This window comes from Eublepharis macularius, chromosome 5, assembly GCF_028583425.1.
Source record: "Eublepharis macularius isolate TG4126 chromosome 5, MPM_Emac_v1.0, whole genome shotgun sequence".
Lineage (NCBI taxonomy): Eukaryota > Metazoa > Chordata > Lepidosauria > Squamata > Eublepharidae > Eublepharis > Eublepharis macularius.
Genome location: NC_072794.1, coordinates 156,155,955 through 156,176,172, shown reverse-complemented (window position 1 = coordinate 156,176,172; position 20,218 = coordinate 156,155,955). Strand labels below are relative to the sequence as shown.

General features: G+C 44.3%; 1 protein-coding gene across 2 annotated transcripts in view; it reads right to left on the bottom strand.

The window, feature by feature from the left end:
- Positions 1 to 633: 633 nt before the first annotated feature.
- The window catches only part of VAPB (VAMP associated protein B and C), a 52,959-nt gene continuing 33,374 nt past the window's right edge, over positions 634 to 20,218 (bottom strand). Inside the window, exons 3-6 of one of the 2 annotated variants that reach the window (XM_054980263.1) lie at positions 9,911 to 10,014; positions 8,186 to 8,266; positions 4,575 to 4,751; positions 634 to 3,108 (exon numbers count right to left, since the gene is read on the bottom strand). In XM_054980263.1, the coding sequence (XP_054836238.1) occupies positions 2,950 to 3,108; positions 4,575 to 4,751; positions 8,186 to 8,266; positions 9,911 to 10,014 (521 nt within the window). In that variant the 3' untranslated portion in view covers positions 634 to 2,949. The remainder of the gene's footprint in view (positions 3,109 to 4,574; positions 4,752 to 8,185; positions 8,267 to 9,910; positions 10,015 to 20,218) is intronic. The other variant, XM_054980264.1, reaches the window with a different exon arrangement.

The following is a 20,218-nucleotide window of genomic DNA, read 5'->3' as shown; positions in this document are numbered from 1 at the left end:
CAGTCTAACCTGTTTTAAATCAATGGGTTTAGACTGGAGTAACTCTTCTTAGAATTGCACTGTAAATGTCATGTTTGCACGCCACCACTTTGTACTGCTGCGAAAACATCCATAGTTTGAGTGTGGCTTTAAAAAAATGCTGCACGTCTGAAGAAGGCATGTGGGTAACTGCTTCATGTTTTGTACAGGGGAATCAAGTGAAGCTCAATGGATTGGTACTAGAAGTACAAATGAAAAATTTCCAGAAATTTTGAAGCCGTTCGCGGGGGGGGGGGGGGGGGAGTTCTAGAAAAAACAAATGTGAAAAAATTGAAATATATGCAGTTTCCTATCAAACCTAAACTTATTTTTTCCAGCTTTAACTAAGTTATATATGTTAAAGCATAAATACTTTCATTTTCTGGAAGCAAAATTACAAATATACCCAAGTCATGTTTTCAAGCTGCAAACTCCAGCATTGTGAGCTAAAATGGGAAAGATCTATTAGAAAAACTGAAATCCTCAAAAACCCTAATCCCCCTCCCTCAATTTTTTTTGTTTTTTTCTCTCCTCAGGCTTTCAAATTGGATAAAATTTCTTGCCAATGAGGCTGAAGCACAAAACTTGAGTAATAACACAAAGACAAAATTCCAATCATTTGGGGGGAGATTTATTTGATTTTTTTTTTAAGATGCTACATAGTCAAACAGGATTGGTCTTTTTTTTTTTGAACAGCATAGAACTAATTCCTACTAATTTTTTCCCCTACATAGACTTGTTTTATATACAAAAAACAGTTTTCTGACCGCTGTTTTCCCCAATGTTTAATGATCAAAACTGACAATTGTGGTGCCCAACGCATCAGGAGGCAGAAGAATCCATCATCACTACAGCAACAAAAAATAAACCATAAAAATTAGTTCTGTTCACCAGCTTTGAACAGGTGCCCTTTTCCCTCCTCTCTCGTTTAACCATTTATAGAGCAGTAGTCAAATGTCTGTGACGATGAGGAAAACATGAGATGAGATACATTAAATAAGTTAAATATGTATTAAACATTTTTGACTACAAAGTTTTTTTTTTAACTCTGCTACACGAACCAACAGCAACTGTAATTGGTCCCCCTTTAAGAAGAACAAGGCAGCAACGCTCAATCCACAACACTCGCTAGACAGATGACTGTTTCGAGTTGCCTCTCGATGGGACCAGAGTCGGCTTTTAGCTGTTCAGTGCTTAAGTGTCCAGAACTACTTAGTTAAAACAGAGACAGTGAGAGAGATGGTGGCGCTCTGTGCCTCAACCTATTCATCTTGCCCCCCACACACACAGGGCAGTTAAGTTATTTGTCTAGAACCAAGCGTTCTGCCTCTGCGAGTTCCTTACCCACCAGCGTGGGTCACAGTCGGAGAGAGATGATCTCTATATCCAGGACACTATTCAAAAGCAGCACAACGCAGCTGACAGGGAAAGGGGGGACGGATAAGTCCTCTCTGCAGCTGGGCTTTTGGAGAAGAGCTGCTGGGGAGAAGCAGAGAAGGCAGCAGGTATTGAATGAATATCTGCTACCAGTGGGCACCCAGAAGATGACCCCCCCCGTCTGCTCTGCAGCCCACAAGACTGACCCCCCCAAATCCCTCATCTGAATGTAATGGCTTAGAGAGGGAAAACAAGATAATACAAGAGACATCACACACACACTGCAATGTGTGGTTAAGGCATGTGGGACTTTGCTGCAGATGCAAGAGCGGAGGAGAAGTCTTTTGAGAACACAAGAAGCGGGTGCAAAAATAAAAGGACAAGACAAGAGGAGGCAGAAGCATATGGTCCCCATTAACGCGATGTCATCCCAAGTGGAACACGGACAGACAGAAGGAAACTATTTTATCAGACCGGACTAAGAGCAAGAAGGGAGGGGTCAGAGGGCACACAACGCAATGGCCCACACTGTTCCGATATCCTACAAAATCTGGTTACGCAGGAGCCACAACAACCATGAGCCGTCTCCCCAGTGATTAGCAGCACTTGGGTTGCTTAACAAGGCTAGGAAGGTGGTTCCGAGACACTGCTGGCTATCAAGCCTTCCTCACTAGGAGCCCCACAACAGGCACAGAAAGTGACCCTCCCACCCCCAACCTCTCCATTTATTCCTCTGTACCCCTCCCCAACTTCTAAGAGCTTATCCTTGCATATATCCTGCATGCAATTGGGACCAACTGCAAAACTCCTCTATCAGTTCTGTAGCTCTGATGCCACCAGTTGCCTTTTGCGGGGTGCGGCTTGACCTGCCCCGAGTCCTCCTCTCTTTCGTCCAGATTTCCGATTCTCCACGGCTGCACCGTCAGGGGTTCAACACTCCTGTGGGCAACACGAGACCTCGAGAGGAATGGCCACACTGACTGTTTGGGATGAATCTTTAAGAGCTGCTCAGGGAGTAACACCGCATACAGATTCTGAGATCAGAGTCACACCTGCTTGACAGAACCGTTAAACACATGTGGAGGAATGGTGGGTTAATATATTTTACAGAAAGCCAACCACCGTTCCTGTTTAAGCCGACCTTTTAGGTATGCAAAAGGGACTAGCTTCCCTCAGAGGAATCTCTCCCGCCCCCCACCCCCACCCCTCTACAAGAAGAGAAGTCCAGTAATATGAACCAAGGTCCAGGAAAATGTTTATAAAGTGACTTTCATTTTCTCTCCAAACAATGCACCATTATAGTGTTAAATGCATGATTTTCTTCCCCTCATTGCCTCACAACTCCTTTCTTCTCCTGCTTACTCCTTGTGCATCTTAAACTTTCTAGAAGATTATGTTATGTTAAATGTTATATTTGTGCAGGGGGGGGGTAAAAAATTTAAAAGGCAAGACCTGTGAGATGTCATATATTTTTTCCCATTTGTTATGAATAAATTTAATCCAATGATATGGCAGATCCCTCCATCCAATTCACAATCCTCAAGCATGCTGCCTCTACAAGGCAATCTTCCCTATAATTACGCCAACAATAAAGAACAAGACCACCAGGGCTAGAAGTCTAGTGCTGAGCCCCTCCTCTCTTGCGACGGCAGCAGAGGCAGAGGTTGGGTGGTTCGTCTGGGGCGCTTTCCGCATCCGCAGCCCATCTTCTTCCTAAAGCCAAGGAACGACATTTAAAAAAAACGTTTAGACTCGTTTCAAGCAAGCCTAGGTCTTTATCCAAATCTTTGCCTTCTTTGAGCAGGTTCAGACTTTAAGTAATTGGGGAAAGCATAAGCCGTAATTGGGAACGCCTGTCCTTGGTTCCCCTTATCAAGAGACAAACTCATTCCACGAGGCCCACAGCAGCCAGTTTGGTGTAATGGGGAATCAAACCCGGTTCTCCAGATTAGAGGCCTGCTACTCTTCCGCTTGAAGACAGCTGGATGAGCCTAGGTCCAGTCACAGCTCTCTCAGAGCTCTCTCTTAGCCCCAACTACCTCACAGGGTGATTGCTGTGCGGATAACAACAACACACTTTGAAAACTGCTCTGAGTGTGGTATTGAGTTGTCCTGAAGGATGGTATATAAATTGAATGTTATTATGCTATTATAGCATTGATATGGAACACAGACCAGCCACAGGTCCTATTTAATTTGAGATTAGCAACCATGGCTTCCAAGCTGGTTTCACATCTTAAACTGTGGAAACCATCTTGAGCATCTACTGATGTTGAAGCAGATATAGCATGTGTTATGATTAGGCTGCCAGGACAGGTTTGCCACAAATGGAAGTGATGGGAGAAGTAAGGCAGATTACACCACTGTCGGTTCCTGACCGCAATTAAGCAACTGGGCAGTATTATTTATTTGCTTCATTTATACCCTGCCTTTTTTAATCCTCACAACAATCCTGTGAGGTAGGTTAGGGCTAAGTGTGTGAGCGGCCCAAAGACATCCAGCAAGGTTCCATGGCAGAGTGGCAATTCATGGCAGAGTGGCGATTCAAAACTGAGTCTCCCAGATCCTAGACTGACATTCTAACCCAGGGCTCCCCAACTTTTCTGAGTCTGCGGGCACATCTGAAATTCTGACACACTGTAGTGCGTGCAGCAACAAAATGGCTGCCACAAAATGGCTGCTGCAGGAAATGCAGCCATTCCCAAAGTGACTGCTACAGCTCACCTCCAGTCACACACTGAATACCCCTGTGGTGTGAAAGCAGCTTCTGCCAAAGCAATGTTTTTAAAAATCTGCACAGCCAATCAAATCTCCAGTGGCCAATCAGAAGCCATGGTTGGCAAAACCTCATCTGGCCCCACCCACTTTCGAAAAACACTTGGCGGGCATCAGAAAAGGTATTGGTGAGTGCGATGGTGCCCATGGGCACCACGTTGGGAACCCCTGCTCTAACCACTATATGCCACTAGCACTCATGCACCGAACCCCAACATGGGTATTGTTCAACTGGCTAGGAATCTCACCTCTTTCTTATTTATGCAGTGTTCCCTGGTCCCTTAAAAGGGGCTTCCGGTTACATTTTCAAATACCACGTCAACACAAAAGGCATCCCCACCTACAATTTAGGCAAGAAGGTATCTGTCTCCTGAAAGAAAATGCAAAGTAAAGGCAATGACTACCTTAAATTGTTTGTTCTCCTCCCGTAACCTCTGAACTTCTATCTGCAGCCTCTTACATTCTTCCATTACTTTCTTAACTTCAGTGTCATCCAAAGGAGAACTTAATGATTTAGACATTACAGATGATTCTGTCTTTGTTGCAGCTGTGGATATAATTTTATTTATTTCTACATCATGCTGTTGAGACAAAAAAAAGGGAGGGGAGGAGGGGAGAAAGTTATTTAAGAATGCCGATTAATCCGTAACGGTCAGGAAAGCCTGCCTCTTACTACTGGATAAAAAAAATTCCTTGCTTAAACCAGAAGAATTCTTTCAAAACGCCGTAATGTTTAAAAGGTTCTATCGTTCACATGGACCCAGTTCCCAAACTGCAAGCACAGCTTCAACTACAGTTATGTCTGGCCCAAGACGTTACAAAGAAAACAAGCTGTAAGCCACTGGCTCTGTCATTAAACAAAATTTAGAGTTATTTCAAATGAAAATGGTCTCTACTGCAGTTGCTCTGAAGTAGATGGGATAGGAAATAAAGACATGGCAAGCAAGTATATCATGCATCACTTCGCCCCCACCTTTGGTAGAGAAACCAACAACCACAATAAATGTCACCATGACTTGCTCCCCGCTGGACATCATGTGAGAGAGACTTGAGAACTCTATCACTTGCTTGCTTCCACTGAACCATTGATGCCTCTAACATCAACGGGAGGCACAGAAATATAGCTGCAGCCAGCAGGTTGCTTATTTAGCCAGGTCCACAAGCAACATTAATGTTACTACTAAGACAGACAAAAGTTTCCTGGAAGAAATGGGTCAGCCGCACTAAACAGATACGGCCTTCAGCTAGCCAGAAGAGCCCTCTATATACATTATGTTGCCTGATGTGCAGGGAGGAACAACACGCAAACACCGTGGTCTGGGCCCACATCTGTGCAACCCCCTAGGTCATCCTGCAAACATAGAAAGCAAGTGTATACTCATATGCTCCCTTCCCTAGGATCAGGAACGCTGCTTTCCAACATTGTCAGTCATGCAGAGGGAAGGTATATGCAAACACTTGCTCTACATGCAGCTACTGTGACCACAAGCCAGCAATCGAGTGTGTGTGTGTGTGTGTAGGGGGGGGGGCACCACGGGCTCATACTCACTCTCTCCATATATTCAAAATCAACACGCAGCCGCATCTTGCATAGCGGGCTACAGAGGCACATAATTAGGAGCTACAACTCCGGGGGGAAATTTTGCAAAAGTAATGATAGAAGTGTTTGGGAAACACCTAGCATAACTGGCAGAAGGATACTGAGTCACCTATCTGCTCCTATCTTCCAACACTTGCCTTCACATGACTCTGGCCTCTGGTTTGGCAACTGAAGGGGTGAAGGGAAGGGAACTGGTTCTTTGGCTCTGGGCTGTTGGTCTCTCCTTTACATGGAGTCAACAGAATAACTTCCAGGGCACTGGGCTCACCACCAGCCACGCCCCCTCCAATTCCTAGCTATCGCATTCTTTTTATATTACAGCACGTATGTCCCCAGTTCTGAAATCGGATACCCTCTTTTTCATCTAGATGTTGCCTCCCTTTGGAACCAAAATGTAGAAAAGTGGCAGCCAAGCCTAAAGAAGGCAAAAGACCTGAGGCACAAGGCCAAAACAAGGTGTTCATAGTGTGAATTCTCTAATTTCATACTCCTGGCAGGTATGAGAGAGCTGACCTTGCAGTCTAGTTAGCTCACACTCCCCCCCACCCCAATTCACAATAGTGGGGAAATAATTGGCAGAGTGCATAAAGAGACCACTCTTCCATCTGGAAGATGTTCAAGTTTAAACTCCGATATAAATCTGAAGAAGTGAGCTGTGATAAATCTGTAAGAAGAGTGCTGTTGGATCAGACCAGTGGCCCATCTAGTCCACCACGGACTTTCACACAATGGCCAACCACTTGCGCCAGAGACGGCAATAGTTGCTGCTGCCTACTGGCACTACCATCAGCTGCCTCTGCATGTAACAGGCTCTCTTGCCTGTGTCTGAACTAAGCTTCCACTACTTTATCTTTTCTTTTGGACAGTGTTCAGCAATTAGTTCAAAACCTGTCAAGCAAAATCGTTCTTTGAACTGTTTGCTTATCAGAACATTTTATTTGTAAAAGGTTCTTTCTTGCTTTGCGGCTTCTAATCAAAGTACTCAGACACCTGTTAAGAGTTTATTTCTTTTACTGAAAATACACTCTATTTTTTTAATGAAGCAAGTAGTTAACAATATATATGACTATTAATGTAAGTCCTACAAAAATAAACACAGAAAGGCAAACAGAATTAAATTTGCTAACATTTCCTAACGAAGCCTTAAAATAATCAAAGTTCTTACGAAATGCATTAAGATTTTCATAGCCTACATTGCAAAGAATCTCACCTAATCTTCATGAGATCTCTTCCAATCAGAACTCTAACTCATTATCTAGATTAGCATGTTTTATAGGTTATCATATGCAAATATCTAAGATCTTTTCACGTAATGGCATTAGCAAACTATGATTGGTTGAATGCTTCATTGAATATTCATAATTTCTATTGTATAACCTTCTAATTAGCCAAAAATGATATTATAGCTAACTTGCAAAACAAAGCCATAAATCCATGAGAAATGACAGGAAGAGTTAAGATACTAGATCACTATTGGTCCAGTCTGTGATAAAGAAACATTCATCTAGATGGAGTCCGCTATTTTTAATTAGCTGTCAAAAGATTAAAGCGCACCTGTTTTAGTTAACTAACACTCTAAAAAAGTGCACAGACAGTTCATGGAAAGTTTAAAAGTTCACCTAGAATACAAGCCGTTACTATGTATTAGCTTAGTATTGATTAGTATAATGTGCTTTAATCTATATTATTACAACATGTAGATGGACGCTTCTTTCAGCCACTACAGTTACTGGCCACTGATGGACTTTTCCTTCATCAATCTATCTAACCCCCTTTTAAAGTCATCTGTGCTTAAGGTCATCACTGCCTCCACTGGGACTGAACTCCTTGTTTTAATTACTCAATAAGTAAAGTAGTATTTCCTTTTGTCTGTCCTGAACCTATTTCTCAACAATTTGATTGGGTGACCCCTGAGTTCTAGCATTCTGGGAGAGGGAGAAAAATCTCCATCTATCCCATTTCTCCTTCTCATGCATCTATCATGTCACCCCTTTGCTGTCTTTTTTTTTTAGCCTGGGAAGTCTCAGACTCACCAGTGTTTCCTCAAGAGACAACTGCCACGCCCCCAACTCACCGAAAAGACCCAAGGGATGATAATTTGACATAGCAAAATTAAGAAGACTGCAGGAATGTGTGGTACCCGCTCTGAGTAGAAAATGAAACTAAATGAGAATATGCTGGTTTGAAGTGTGTGGGGTATGCCTGTGTGATCACATGCAAACATGTAATTTATTTATTTATTTATCTTTGCGTTACAGATGCTCCAAGATGGAGCTATCTGAAGTTTCTAACTTAAGCAACAGCTGGTGTTTCAGCCATGGAAGTTTCAGCTAACCAAGTCTAGGTTTTTCAGACCAGATCACAAACTTATTTGTGAACAGCTGTGCTACAAAGTAAAATTTCAGTTTAACTCACGGGTTTATCATTTTCTGCTGGCAGCTCAAACACACATCTAAGTTTTGAATCCATGAGTTCTTCTGGTTTTGCTTCTTTCCACTAAAAAAAAAAAGACAAAATAAAAACTAGTAATAAAAGACAGACAGAGTACAGTACAAGGAGGGCAGCATCTCTCTGGAACAAGTCTTCCAATCCGAATGTTGCTCTTAAAGAGTGGAGTATTATGGCTTGGGGGGGGGGGCAACTAAGTGATGATGGTATAGCATTTTGAAGAACCTTTGGAAAAAATCAAGCAGCAGTAATAAACAGGGCTCTTTGCAAACAATTAACATTCTTCAGGCGCACCAACACATTGCCCTCTGCACCACAGCTGGGTAGCATAGGACAAGTTGTCCCACTTAGTTCCCTTTACATAACATTTCAATTCCCATAAGGTGGAGTATGCAGAGAAGAAAAATGAAGCAGAACTGCTATTAAACCAGGCCAACGTGTTCCACTAATCATGCCCAGCCGTGGACTGCACACGCTGCAACCCAGCAGCAATTCTGAAACTGTAAACACAGGAGCTGTTCGCTCAGGCAGAGGGGGAACTATTTTATACATTCAAATCAATAGCATCAATATTATCCCCACCACCACCACCACCAAACTTGCCATCTGCTTCCTCAGATAAGAAGCCTGCGATTAAACTTGGCCATTTTAGGCATCAACTGCCTGCAGGTGGCTTCTTAAGATGAACAATAGCTGTCTTGTTTATTACAATGCATATGCAAGATTCTTACAAAATGCAGATTATTTTATCAGCCAAAGTTCATTGTCGAGGCCAGACATCATAAGAAAGAGTAAAAACACACTTGACACAAATGTTTCCATAAAATAAGACGTCAAAGGCAACCACATGCTATTATACAACTGATTCGTATGATTTTTTGCTGTGAAACAGCTCTCGACCTTGTAGCCAGACAAGATTAATCTGCATTCCCACAGGAATGACACAGCCAGCCCTAAGAAGCCGATGCAAAATCCACAGGCACATCTCCATCCAAACAAATATTCTGACAAGCCTTGCCTAGGATAAAAATGCACGCCTGCTCCATTACCACATTACACTGCAAGAAATGGGAGTAACTAGTCACAGCACTAGCATGTTGGCAGACTTAACGCGGGAAAGAAATCCTGTATCCTAACTTTCCACAAGCCCTTCTAGTTGGCTCATGCTGGCTCTTCAGATTGTCACAACAGAGGGTATGGTGGCACCATGGAGGTTAACCAACTTAATGCAGCACAGGCTTTCCACAAGAAGGAATCCACCTCATCAGATGACCGAGAAGGCTCCAAATCACAGAAGCTTAAGCCACACTCAGTTCGTTAGCCTTCAACGTACTACAAGACTGTTATTTCAGCTGCAGTACACAGTTACCCTCTGGAAGATAGCCACAGCTTGTTTGCTTTGTTTGTTTCATGAAGCAGCTCGACAAGCATACATCATCTCATCAGAAAGATATATCTCTGTGAATCTTGAGAAGCTTGCTAAGTCCAGTCAAACATGCACAGCTAATTTTAATTCTTATTTTCTGGGAACACCATCCACTATTCCACTTCTCCTTTCTTCATATAGTACATCCCCAATATTCTCCAAGGGGCACTGACATCCTCTCTCTCTTTAACAAGGCACACTAATACAAGGCAATTCTTACACACGCCCAACATTCCAGCAAATGTTTGTTTTTTTTCAATACTCACTACGGCTTCCATGTCTGAAGTATCAGCTGGCGCAAACATCGACTGAACCATGAACTTGTGTTTGCTTTTCTCATTAGGGTCATAATCAAAGGGCTGCAGCATCACTGAAAAGAGAAATCATCACCGCTTTAAGTTTTAGGTGCGTAGCTGTGACAGTCTGTTGTAGAAGAGTCCAGTAGCACCTTAAAGGCCAACAAGATTTCTGGGGTGCAAGCTTTCAAGACTCAAAGCTTCCTCTGTCAGATACCTGACAGTAGCCTTGACTCTTGAAAGCTTGAACCCTGGAAATCTTGTTGGTTTTTGAGGTGCTACTACTGGATTCAAAGCTTGCTCATCGTTGCTTTAGAATTCTAGCATTTCCTATATCTAAGTGTGACTAACAGCTGGACACTCCCAAGGTATTTGTTTGGCAGGCTTAACTCAAATTTGGAAAATAAAATGCTTTAACTTTCCATGTGTGTTGTGTGCCATCAAGTCGCCTCCGACCTATGGCAACCCTATGAATGAAAGACTTCCAAAACTTCCTATCATTAACAGACTTGCTCAGATCCTGTAAACTGGATGACGTGGCTTCTTTTATTGAGTTGAGCCATCTCGTTTTAGGTCTTCCTCTTTTCCTGCTGCCTTCCACTTTTCCGAGCATTATTGACATTTCCAGAGAATCTGGTCTTCTCATGATGTGACTGAAGTAAACTAGCTTCAGTTTTGTCATTTTAGCTTCTAGGGAGAATCCAGACTTGATTTGATCTAGTACCCATTTATTTGTCTTTTTGGCAGTCCATGGTATCTGCAAAACTCTCCTCCAGCACCACATTTCAAGTGAAGCAATTTTCTTCCATACACAACCTTTCCATACCCAACCTAATTTATCAAATTAGGTTTTATAATCTGCCCTTTAGCCCTAAATAGCACTGTTCTCCCCTCCTCCATTTTAGCTTTTGAACAACAGCCCTGTGAGGTAGTTTGGGAGGAAGAGGAAAGTGAGCAATCCTGACCCAAGGTCAGCTAACAAGCTTCCACTACAGAGTGGAGATTTTAATTTAGATCTCCCAGATCCTAGCCTGATACTAACTAACTCACCACCCTGTCTTAAAATGCTAACTAAAATGGTTAATCTAAATAATTCTGAGGATCTGCATAATTTATTTTTATATTGACTGCTAAAGGAGAGAAGAAAATGCATTTTAAAAAACAGTACAGATATGTTAGGTGTGTGTTCCTCAGGGCAACTGAAGCAAACAGCACCTCAACGTGAGACAAATACATGCTCCTGAATGGATCAACGTGCACATCTCTTTGGATGCTTACAAAGACTTTAAGGAATCTATGCCAATGAAGTGGATCCCAATGGCAGTACCCCCTGGAACTATCCCAACACAGGATTAAGTCTGGCTGAATACTGCAAGGGTACAACAGGTAAGCCCATATTATGAACCAACAAGAACTGCCATCAGCAGGGGCAAACACTGCAGAAACACAGGAAGCTGTTATGTGGCACAGAAGTTGTTGAACTGAATATAAGGCATAGCAGGTGGTCTGGAAACTGTACATAATCAGAACTGTTGGCTAACCTACACATATTTGACAGGCAGCCGAAACTGTGACAATGGAACCAAAGTCAGCTTGCTCTAAAAGCCCTGCACCAGGTGAAGATAAAGGATCATTCCAAATTAGAAAACCTTGCAAAATATTTTAAGCTACCCTTTTTCTAGAAATATCTTTAGGTGCATAAGTATGGCGTCCAATACTCAGCTCAGAGCGTCAACCTGTCCTATTTAAATGGCATGCCAAGCTACGCACTCAGGTTCTTGGAAGCTTCCTGGGTGGTTTGTTCAGTGAGAGCAGAACCACAAGTGACAAAAGGCACAGGTTGGACACTTGTCAGCTTCCCTCAAGTTTTGATGGGAAATGTAGGCAGCTTGGCGGAATGTTGGACAAGTGACAGTTGAAAAGTCCATTGGACAGCAGTCGGAGAGCGAAGCTGCAAGACCAGGATGCCTACATTTCCCATCAAAACTTGAGGGAAGCTGACAAGTGTCCAACCTGTGCCTTTTGTCACTTGTGGTTCTGCTCTGAGACAGTTGTTAAAGACAGACAAGCTTTTCTGGAACAGTTAATTCTCCCCTACAACATGGAGGTCTTGCTTGCTATACAACATCTCAGGTGTTTGTCTCCTTCTAGTCTGCAAGTATAAGGGTGGGGTGCAGCCAGATGCTCAAGCCAAGAAACAAAAACCAAACGGCTCTTGGCCCACGGCTTGCAACTGTGGGGCATGTGACAGCAATCCTAGCGAAGCATAACCTGCACAGGATGTTTTGATTATTTAAATTATATTGTTGAATTTGGTCCAGAAATTTTAGTAAGCTGCTTTGGGAAAAACACAGCATACAAATGCCTTGATAGAGTAAGTCTCCAATCCTTGAGCAGCCACAGACCTTCACAAGGTGTGCACACACTGTGGAAAGTAATTTTTAACTTTCCGCACTACCGTTGTTTTAAAAATGCATGCAGGTAGCAAAAGCAATGGTTCTCCATTAGGCACTTAAAGGCTCATATCTGCTTTTCAAGAGACAGAACTTCAATTGACTAGTTATGACAGGGAATGCTGTGTGAATATGAAAGTCAGCTCAGACCCCCCAGAGAAGAGTGGCATGTAAGGGCTACATGGTGCACACAACTGTTATGGATTAGCAGGTTTTCAGGAGTATGAAAACTACATGCAGTTAAAAAGAAGTGGAAGGCAAAGGTTAAGATATTGAAGCTGCCTTATACTGAATCAGACCCTTGGTCCATCAAGGTCAATATTGTCTACTTAAGACTGGCAGAAACTCTCCAGGTTCTCAAGTAGAGGACCCGCACATCACTTACTGCCTGGTCCTTTTAACTGGCAATGCCAGGGAATGAACCTGGCACCTTCAGAACACCTGCCTGGCATGCTACCACTGAACCACAGCCACTCCCCAATTCATTAATTAGTTGATTAATGAGACCAACCACTTAAATTTCAGTAGGTTTGCATGTCTTTTTTCTTAAGTTAAGTCAATATAATCAGTTTAAAGGCAATCATGACTGACCAGCTATTTTCTTTCTTGCCTGCACCATCCGTTCACACAATCCTTTATGTTGGGTAACAGATGGCTCCCAAACTTTCACATACCCAAACATCCAAAATGGAAAAGGATGGGCAACTTGTCTACAAATTTAGAGGATGACGTTTTCTACTGAGGCTTAGAGTTTGTTATGTAAACAGAACGTGCAGTAAAGCAGCTAGACAGCAAAGAAAAGTCAAGGCCAAAACTCCAAGGAGAAGAAAGCTTAAGCCCACGAACCTGTGAGAAGGCGCCTGCACAGACTAAGCTGTTGGCAAGAGCAACAGACGGTTTCCAAGAGCAGCAAAGGTAACCATGAGACCATTAATTTTTACAGCCCAAGGCATTTTTAAGGACACAGGACATTCCACACAAGCACTGCTATTAAGCTTTCTCAGACTCTGTAGCTTAGCATGTCACAACCAAGCATTTGAGACCTAATTCTACCTGCAAAATAAAACCACAATACTCAGTAGCGAAGCCATATGATTCCAGAGATCTGCATAAACTCTCCACTGCTGGCATAGTGGAGTCCTCACTCAAAAGATGCAACTCCAGAGCCTCGTGCGCATCTAGCAGCTTACAGCTGCATCAACAACTGTTCAGTGCAATTTCTGCTCTGACTGAGGTCTGTCTCCTCTGTACAAAGTACAGCAGGGCCAAGCGCTTGATGAGCTGCTCTCTTGGGCTGGTCTCGGTTACAGGAACTGCAGTGGGGAGAGATGAGAACGTGGCCGGAAATCCTTCAATTCACAGAAATATTCCAGTGGATCAAAGGGGCTGTGTAGACAAGCAGGCGTTGACAGTGTGGGAACTGACCCCGCCCCAGTGAAGAGATATTGTATAGCACAAAGATGTATAAAATACAGCAATGTATTTGAAAATTCACCAATTTGCTGGTAAATCTTGAAAATCTTGCAATGCTTATTGGATCCATGCAATTTTTTTTTTGTGAAAACACAGGAAATACACACCAGGTATATCAAAGCTACATGCTAGTTACATAACCACTGTCACACAAAACATTCCTCATATAGACAGAAGAGCTTGAGCACCGCAGTTCAAATCAGGGGCGGGAGAACCGGTTACTAAGGCCACCACGAACAGTTCCGGTAGGTTGATGGCTTGGGAGCTGTCTTCCAGCACTGGGGCCATCCAGGGCCGGTGCCAGAGGTTTTGGCGCCCGCGGCGGCGTGCATGTGCGCGCCCGCCACGGCCTGCGTGATGACGTCATCGCAGACGTCATCACGTGCCGCAGCGGGGCTGGGCGGCGCACGGAGGACTGCCGAGTGCAGAAGCTGCGAGCTGCTGCTGGAGCAGCGCGCGGAGGCTGCTCTGTGCGCCACCCCAGCAGCAGCTCACGGCTTCTGCGCTCGGCTGGGGCGGAGGAGCGCGCAGCGGAGCTGGCGTGGCTGGCTGCAGCTGCTGCTGCAGCCAGCCAGCCCCGTCCTTCCGCCGCCACCGCGCACCCCAGCCGGGTGCACAAGCTGCGAGCCGCTGCTGGGGCGGTGCGCAGAGGCTGCGCCCGGCTGGGGCGTGTGGCGGCGGCAGCCAGCTCCATGCCACCACCAGCCATCCAGCCAGCTCCATGCCACCACCGCCGCCGTGCGCCCCAGCTGGGCGCAGAAGCCGCGAGCCGCTGCTCGAGTGGCGCACGGAGGCTGCACCCAGCTGAGGTGAGTGGCGGCGGCGGCGGCAGCAACGGGCTGGCTGCAGCAGTAGCTGCAGCCCAGTCATGCCAGCTTTGCTGCGCGTGCCTCCGCCCCCAACACCCCCTCCAGCGCCCCTCCAGTGGCCGCGCGCCCGAGGCCACCGCCTACCTGGCCTCCATGGGCGCGCCGGCCCTGGGGCCATCCTGACCCCAAGTGAGAGGGTCCTTCCCCTATGCAGAGCAAGCAGCCACTGCTGGGGAAAGCCAGCCTGCACAGAGAAGGGGAGAGCAGCTCCTGTCGTTGCAGGTGAGCAGCCAGCATTGTGAGCCAGCTGTCCAAGCCACCCATGAACATCCTCCGCAGCAAATGAGCTGGCTACCGAGGGAGCTGCTGCCACTGCAATGAGCGAGCCACCTGCCTATACAGATTTTCTTCCTTTCCCTCTCCATTGAGGGTGGGGGGCGGGCTGGTGGGCAGGGCCCTTTCCAGGGGCATTTTTGCCTCTCAGTCTGGATCAATTAACCCTTGAGAGAGCCAGTCTGGTGTAGCGGTTAAGAGTGGTGGGACTCTAATCGGGAGAACCGGGTTTGATTCCCCACTTCTCCACTTGAAGCCAGCTGGGTGATCTTGGGTCAGTCACAGCTCTCTCGGAGCTCTCTCAGCCCCACCCACCTCACAGGGTGTTTGTGGTGGGGATAATGATAACAGACTTTGTAGGCCGCTCTGAGTGGGTGTTAAGTTGCACCGAAGGGAGGAATATAAATCGAATGTTGTTGTTGTTATTATTATTGAGTATTTTCATTCTTAAGCTTTTCTGCTTAACAGTGCGCTGGCTCGACATGCTATCGCTGTAGACTGACTCAGAGCATAATTAACAGAACGGCTGGCATGAAATGCATCAATCCATCTTCACAGAGAAAGCAATGAGGAAGGTAAGGGTTTTGCAGTGGCCTCCTCTCTGAAATTCTTGCCAGATTTTGAGGGGAACACACTTCCTAGTGCTTAAGTGCATATTTGAATTTTTTTTAACAATACCCTCTCCCTCCCAACTGGTGCTCAAAAGAGGCAAACTCTAAATGAACACATTCGTTGTGTGCAGATGAGGTCAGAGTCAATCCCATCAACCAGCCAATGGATTTGGGGAAAATCCAAGGCTTTTTTTTTTAAAGTGTTCTTAGAGCTTCAAGCACATGCTGCCAACTTAATTAACCAACACTGGGGTAAATGGACCATAAGATACCTCATCTCTGTTCCATTTTGGTGCCACCTACCCAAACTTTTACTAGATTGAAAAACTGGGAGTAGGAGACCCAGCCTTCCCTGACACCAAATGGCTGAGGAAATAGAAGCACCTGTGAAATGTCTGACTGAGCTGGTTCTCCCCCTCCCGTCAGTTCTTCAGCCCTTGGCCTGATAGCCGGAAGGTCAGACAGATGAATACCTGCTTTGGACTCAGAAGCCTCCCTTTCTCTTAAACAGTTTCTAATGTATTTTCTCTTTTGTATTGCAAGGGGCTTTGCCCAACCCACTGGGGAGAACATAAATAAAACAGAATCTTAGGGAACAAAGGATTATAGTGCTTAAAGAAACTTCTGGAAGTTCGGGCAGTTTCTTGTCCCTGCCAAGAGACAACAGAATGGACTGGAACACCTCATCTTTCACTGGCAGAAAAGCATTTTCACCACTTTCTTTCTTCCCAATGCAGGTCTTCCCATTGCTCCCATTGCCGTCCCCGGGGATCTTTGGCCCCTGGGGGCAGAACTGTAAAAAGTGAAGTGTACTGCAGAGAGAGGCATATGGACAAGGAAGTTCTGCTTCATGAGAAAATGTCTGCTCCTAGCTCTTTTCGATCTATACCACTACCTCTGATTACCTGAACAGCTTCTCAGTAGTAGTTCCCAGGTGTGCTATTTACCCCACGAGCTGTCTGCTCTGGTTGTAAAGGAAGTGTAAAAAGCTTTGCAAGGGGGGGGGAGGCAGCTACCCCACTTACTTACAACCTAACACAGAGTTTTTCTCCTCTCACAGGCATGTTCGTGTTGCTACGGTTTCCAACAACAGCTTAGTAAACTCCTGGAGATTGGGGGGGTGGAGGAAGGTGGAGTCCAAGGAGGGGATGTGATGTCATAAAGCAGGGATGTGATGTCATAAAGTCCATTCTCTAAATCTGCCATTTCATCCAGGGGAACTGATCTCTCTGTAATCTGGAGTCCTCTGAGGAAGGCTGAAGTAATAAAAAAGACCTCCACACAACTATTTTCCGAAGACGACTCAAAGTATCTTATTTCACTGATGCACTACTCTTGCACTGTTAAGACAGAGACCTAAATCCTCATGTTCTTTTATGCCACCGCTCGCTGCATTCTGCTTCAACCCGAAATCCTCTCTCCACGTATGCCTCTTAATTTTTCAACGTTTCCTCCTGTAAGGAATGCCCTATTAAGTGCATTGCAAGCCAAATGGGACCTTTTTTTTCCTGTTTGTTGAATAATTCTAGTCTTGAGACTCCATCCACCCCTGCCAGAACATCAAAGGAACTCGAGAAGAGGCCACTGTAGAAGGAACAGTGCAGTGACACCGGGGTGAAAAAGAGAGAGTGCTGATTTAAGCAATTCTGCCACAAATCACAAGAATAGGTACCAATATGCTGACTATGCTGTAAAGCTTCTAGCAGCAATTTCCTAAGGATATGCATGCATGCAGTGGACTCCTGAATGTGAAGGACAGAAAACCACTCTTTGGCACTTGGCATTTCCATACAAGCAGCTTCACTGGTGGAAGAAAAAAATGAAGCGAAAATGAGGGATCCATTTGCTGCCATATCACTGGAACGTGGTGCCGTCACTTGGCCTGCTGCTGCTTGCTAAGTAGATTACTGTGTGACAGAGTTCAAGTTTAGATCTAATACAAGTAAACAAACTAAATCACTCATCAGCATAACAGTCACATAAGGAAACACTACAGCTAATTCTGATGCTACTTTTCCTAGAAAGAGGCAAGTCTTTCCAAAACTGGAAAGACTATGCACCGTTTTCCACTGACCAGCACCATGCTTAATGCTGTATTTGACAATCCTGGTATTAAGCAAGATTCAAGTTTCAACAATTTCTCTCCCCATGTAGATAGGTTAAAGTCTGGGAAGGGAAAAAAAAACACCCAGGAAAAATTAATTCCAGGAAGTTCAGAAAAAAGAAACTCCTATGCAATATTTTCCCTTCTGGAATGGCTGAAATGCTTAAGACAAGTTTTACGCACTCAAAATTTGCAGCATGATATTTCTTTGTAAGGATATAGATCATTAGATAACGGCAGGATTTGAGCCCAGTGGCACCGTGGAGACCAATAAGATTTTCAGAGTGTAAGCTTTTCAGAGTCAGAAGTCTCTTCTTCGGGCACCAATTAGGCAACCGTAATTCTTACGTATACTGTAGAAATATACCATATTTTCAAAGATACTGCTTAAATATAAATAATTTTGGCAACAATACGCTGTGATGTATTTGATAATACATACTATTAAAATAAGCTTAGCATTTTCAACGTTTAGAAGCTTAACCTGATATCCAAATATTCTGGTAGTCCTATTGTTTTTCTCCATGCTACACTATTTTGTTAACTATGAAATTTGTTTCACTTCACCTTTTATTTTCCTCCTTTCAGATGGCAAAAATAAAGGTATATGCTTTTCCCCAAATGGCTCCTGATTTTCAAGAAATGTTACATTTTTACCTCTACACCCTTTTCCATATCCATCTCAAACATATGACAGGGGAAGCTAAATGCTCAAATAGAACCTCAGATCTTAATGTTAAAGCACAACTGTATAACTGTGCCCACATCTGTAATCTTCCTCAGGTGCACCAATTTTCCACAGCATGATAAACCCAGTTAACTGCCAGTGTAACGATTAACCTCAGGAGATGCTAACCAAGGTTGCCATTTAGCCCAATAAATGAAACCATTCCACCACTTTTTCAATCTGCTTAAATACAGCAGAGTTACGTCTGCAAAGGCCCACAGAACAATTACTACAGATTAGGATGAGCTGACCTTGATATACCTCCATTGCTGACCCTTTAATCAATCTTCTAGGACAAGGTATCAGAATTTTCTGCATAGCAGTATCTGTCTCCAAAATTTAGCATCGTTGTCAATTCTATTTTTGTCCTAACTCCGTGCCACTGAGCTAATAGGATGAGACATTCCTGTTTGCTACCCTAGAATAATGGAATCCCATCCACTTGGAGTCTCTCCAGAGCACAAACAACTTCCTAAAGCATTTAAACCACCCTCACCCCCCAGCTGGCTTTTGATGGCCATAGGACAAGTGAAAGAAGGGCAGATGCTTTATGAGCCAAGCTTATTTGTGGTTTTCACTGTGAGCCTTTGGGGGGTACTGCAGGATTTAAAATATTCATTAAACCAGGCTTTACAGAAAGCTATGCAAGAAATTAACATCACATGCTCATGAAGTCACTGAAAATTAGCTGTTTAGATGATATGGGGAGTAGGGAAGCTATAAAGCAGACAAGCCAGTGAACACCAACAGATGGAAAACATCCATGCTAGATTCTGCTTTCTCTTTGCTGGATTTAAAGCAGCATTGACTGGCATCCCGTCCTTTTAGTTTTCTAAACGGATACCAAGTGCATTAGCTGTGGATGCAGTGAGAGGACAACTAAGCATCCAAAATCCACATCAGTTTTAAAGGGGCGAAGCGTAACAAGCAGGCTTTTGCCTGATACTGACTTTGCAGTACCAAATCCCTCCCTTGCTTCATTTGCAGTAGAATGGTAAGCAGTAAGACAGGCTCTACTGCTCCTTCAGTTTCTCCATGTGCAAATGAAGGACCGCTTAGAAACAGCTACAGAACTGGCACTCTACCAGTGAGTGGTAGCAGATCGAACCAATGTTTCCTATACAGCGAGTGCTCCAGCCAATCAGACCTATTCTCTGGTGATAAAGGACCAGTGGTTGCCAACCACCCCCTGCCCACCAGGACATATGCAGAGGGACTGGGAGAGAGCTAAGATCTTCTCCCGTTTATACCCATTATTTGATGAAAGTAAGAACCAAAGGGAGGATGCTAGCTGCTCATCTTCTCTAACAAGACAAGCTGAAACACCAGATGCATTTGCCCTTGTTAAGCGCATCTATGCTTAGCTGAAGAACGGCAAAAGAGTCCAGTAGCACCTTTAAGACTAACCAACTTTACTGTAGCACAAGCTTTCGAGAACCACAGTTCTCTTTGTCAGCTGAAGAACCTCTTCCAGTCTTTGCAGTCCACTAAAATTGGAGGAAGAGACCGCTAGTAAGTGATGATGGTTGTTATCGGGCTTTTTAGAATCAAAGATGACAAACAGTATACAAACTTGCAGGGGCAATTTCTCTGGCTGACACCCACCCCCCAATGCTGTTACCTGCCAGTGACAATTAATAGTGGAGCTATCAGATATGCTTAATCTGAATTTAGCACTGGAATGTGGCTTGGTTGGTATTTCTGTATAGCAGAGAGATTTGCTATACAGAGAAATTAATAATCTTGTTCCAACTCTCTTGTACTGTCC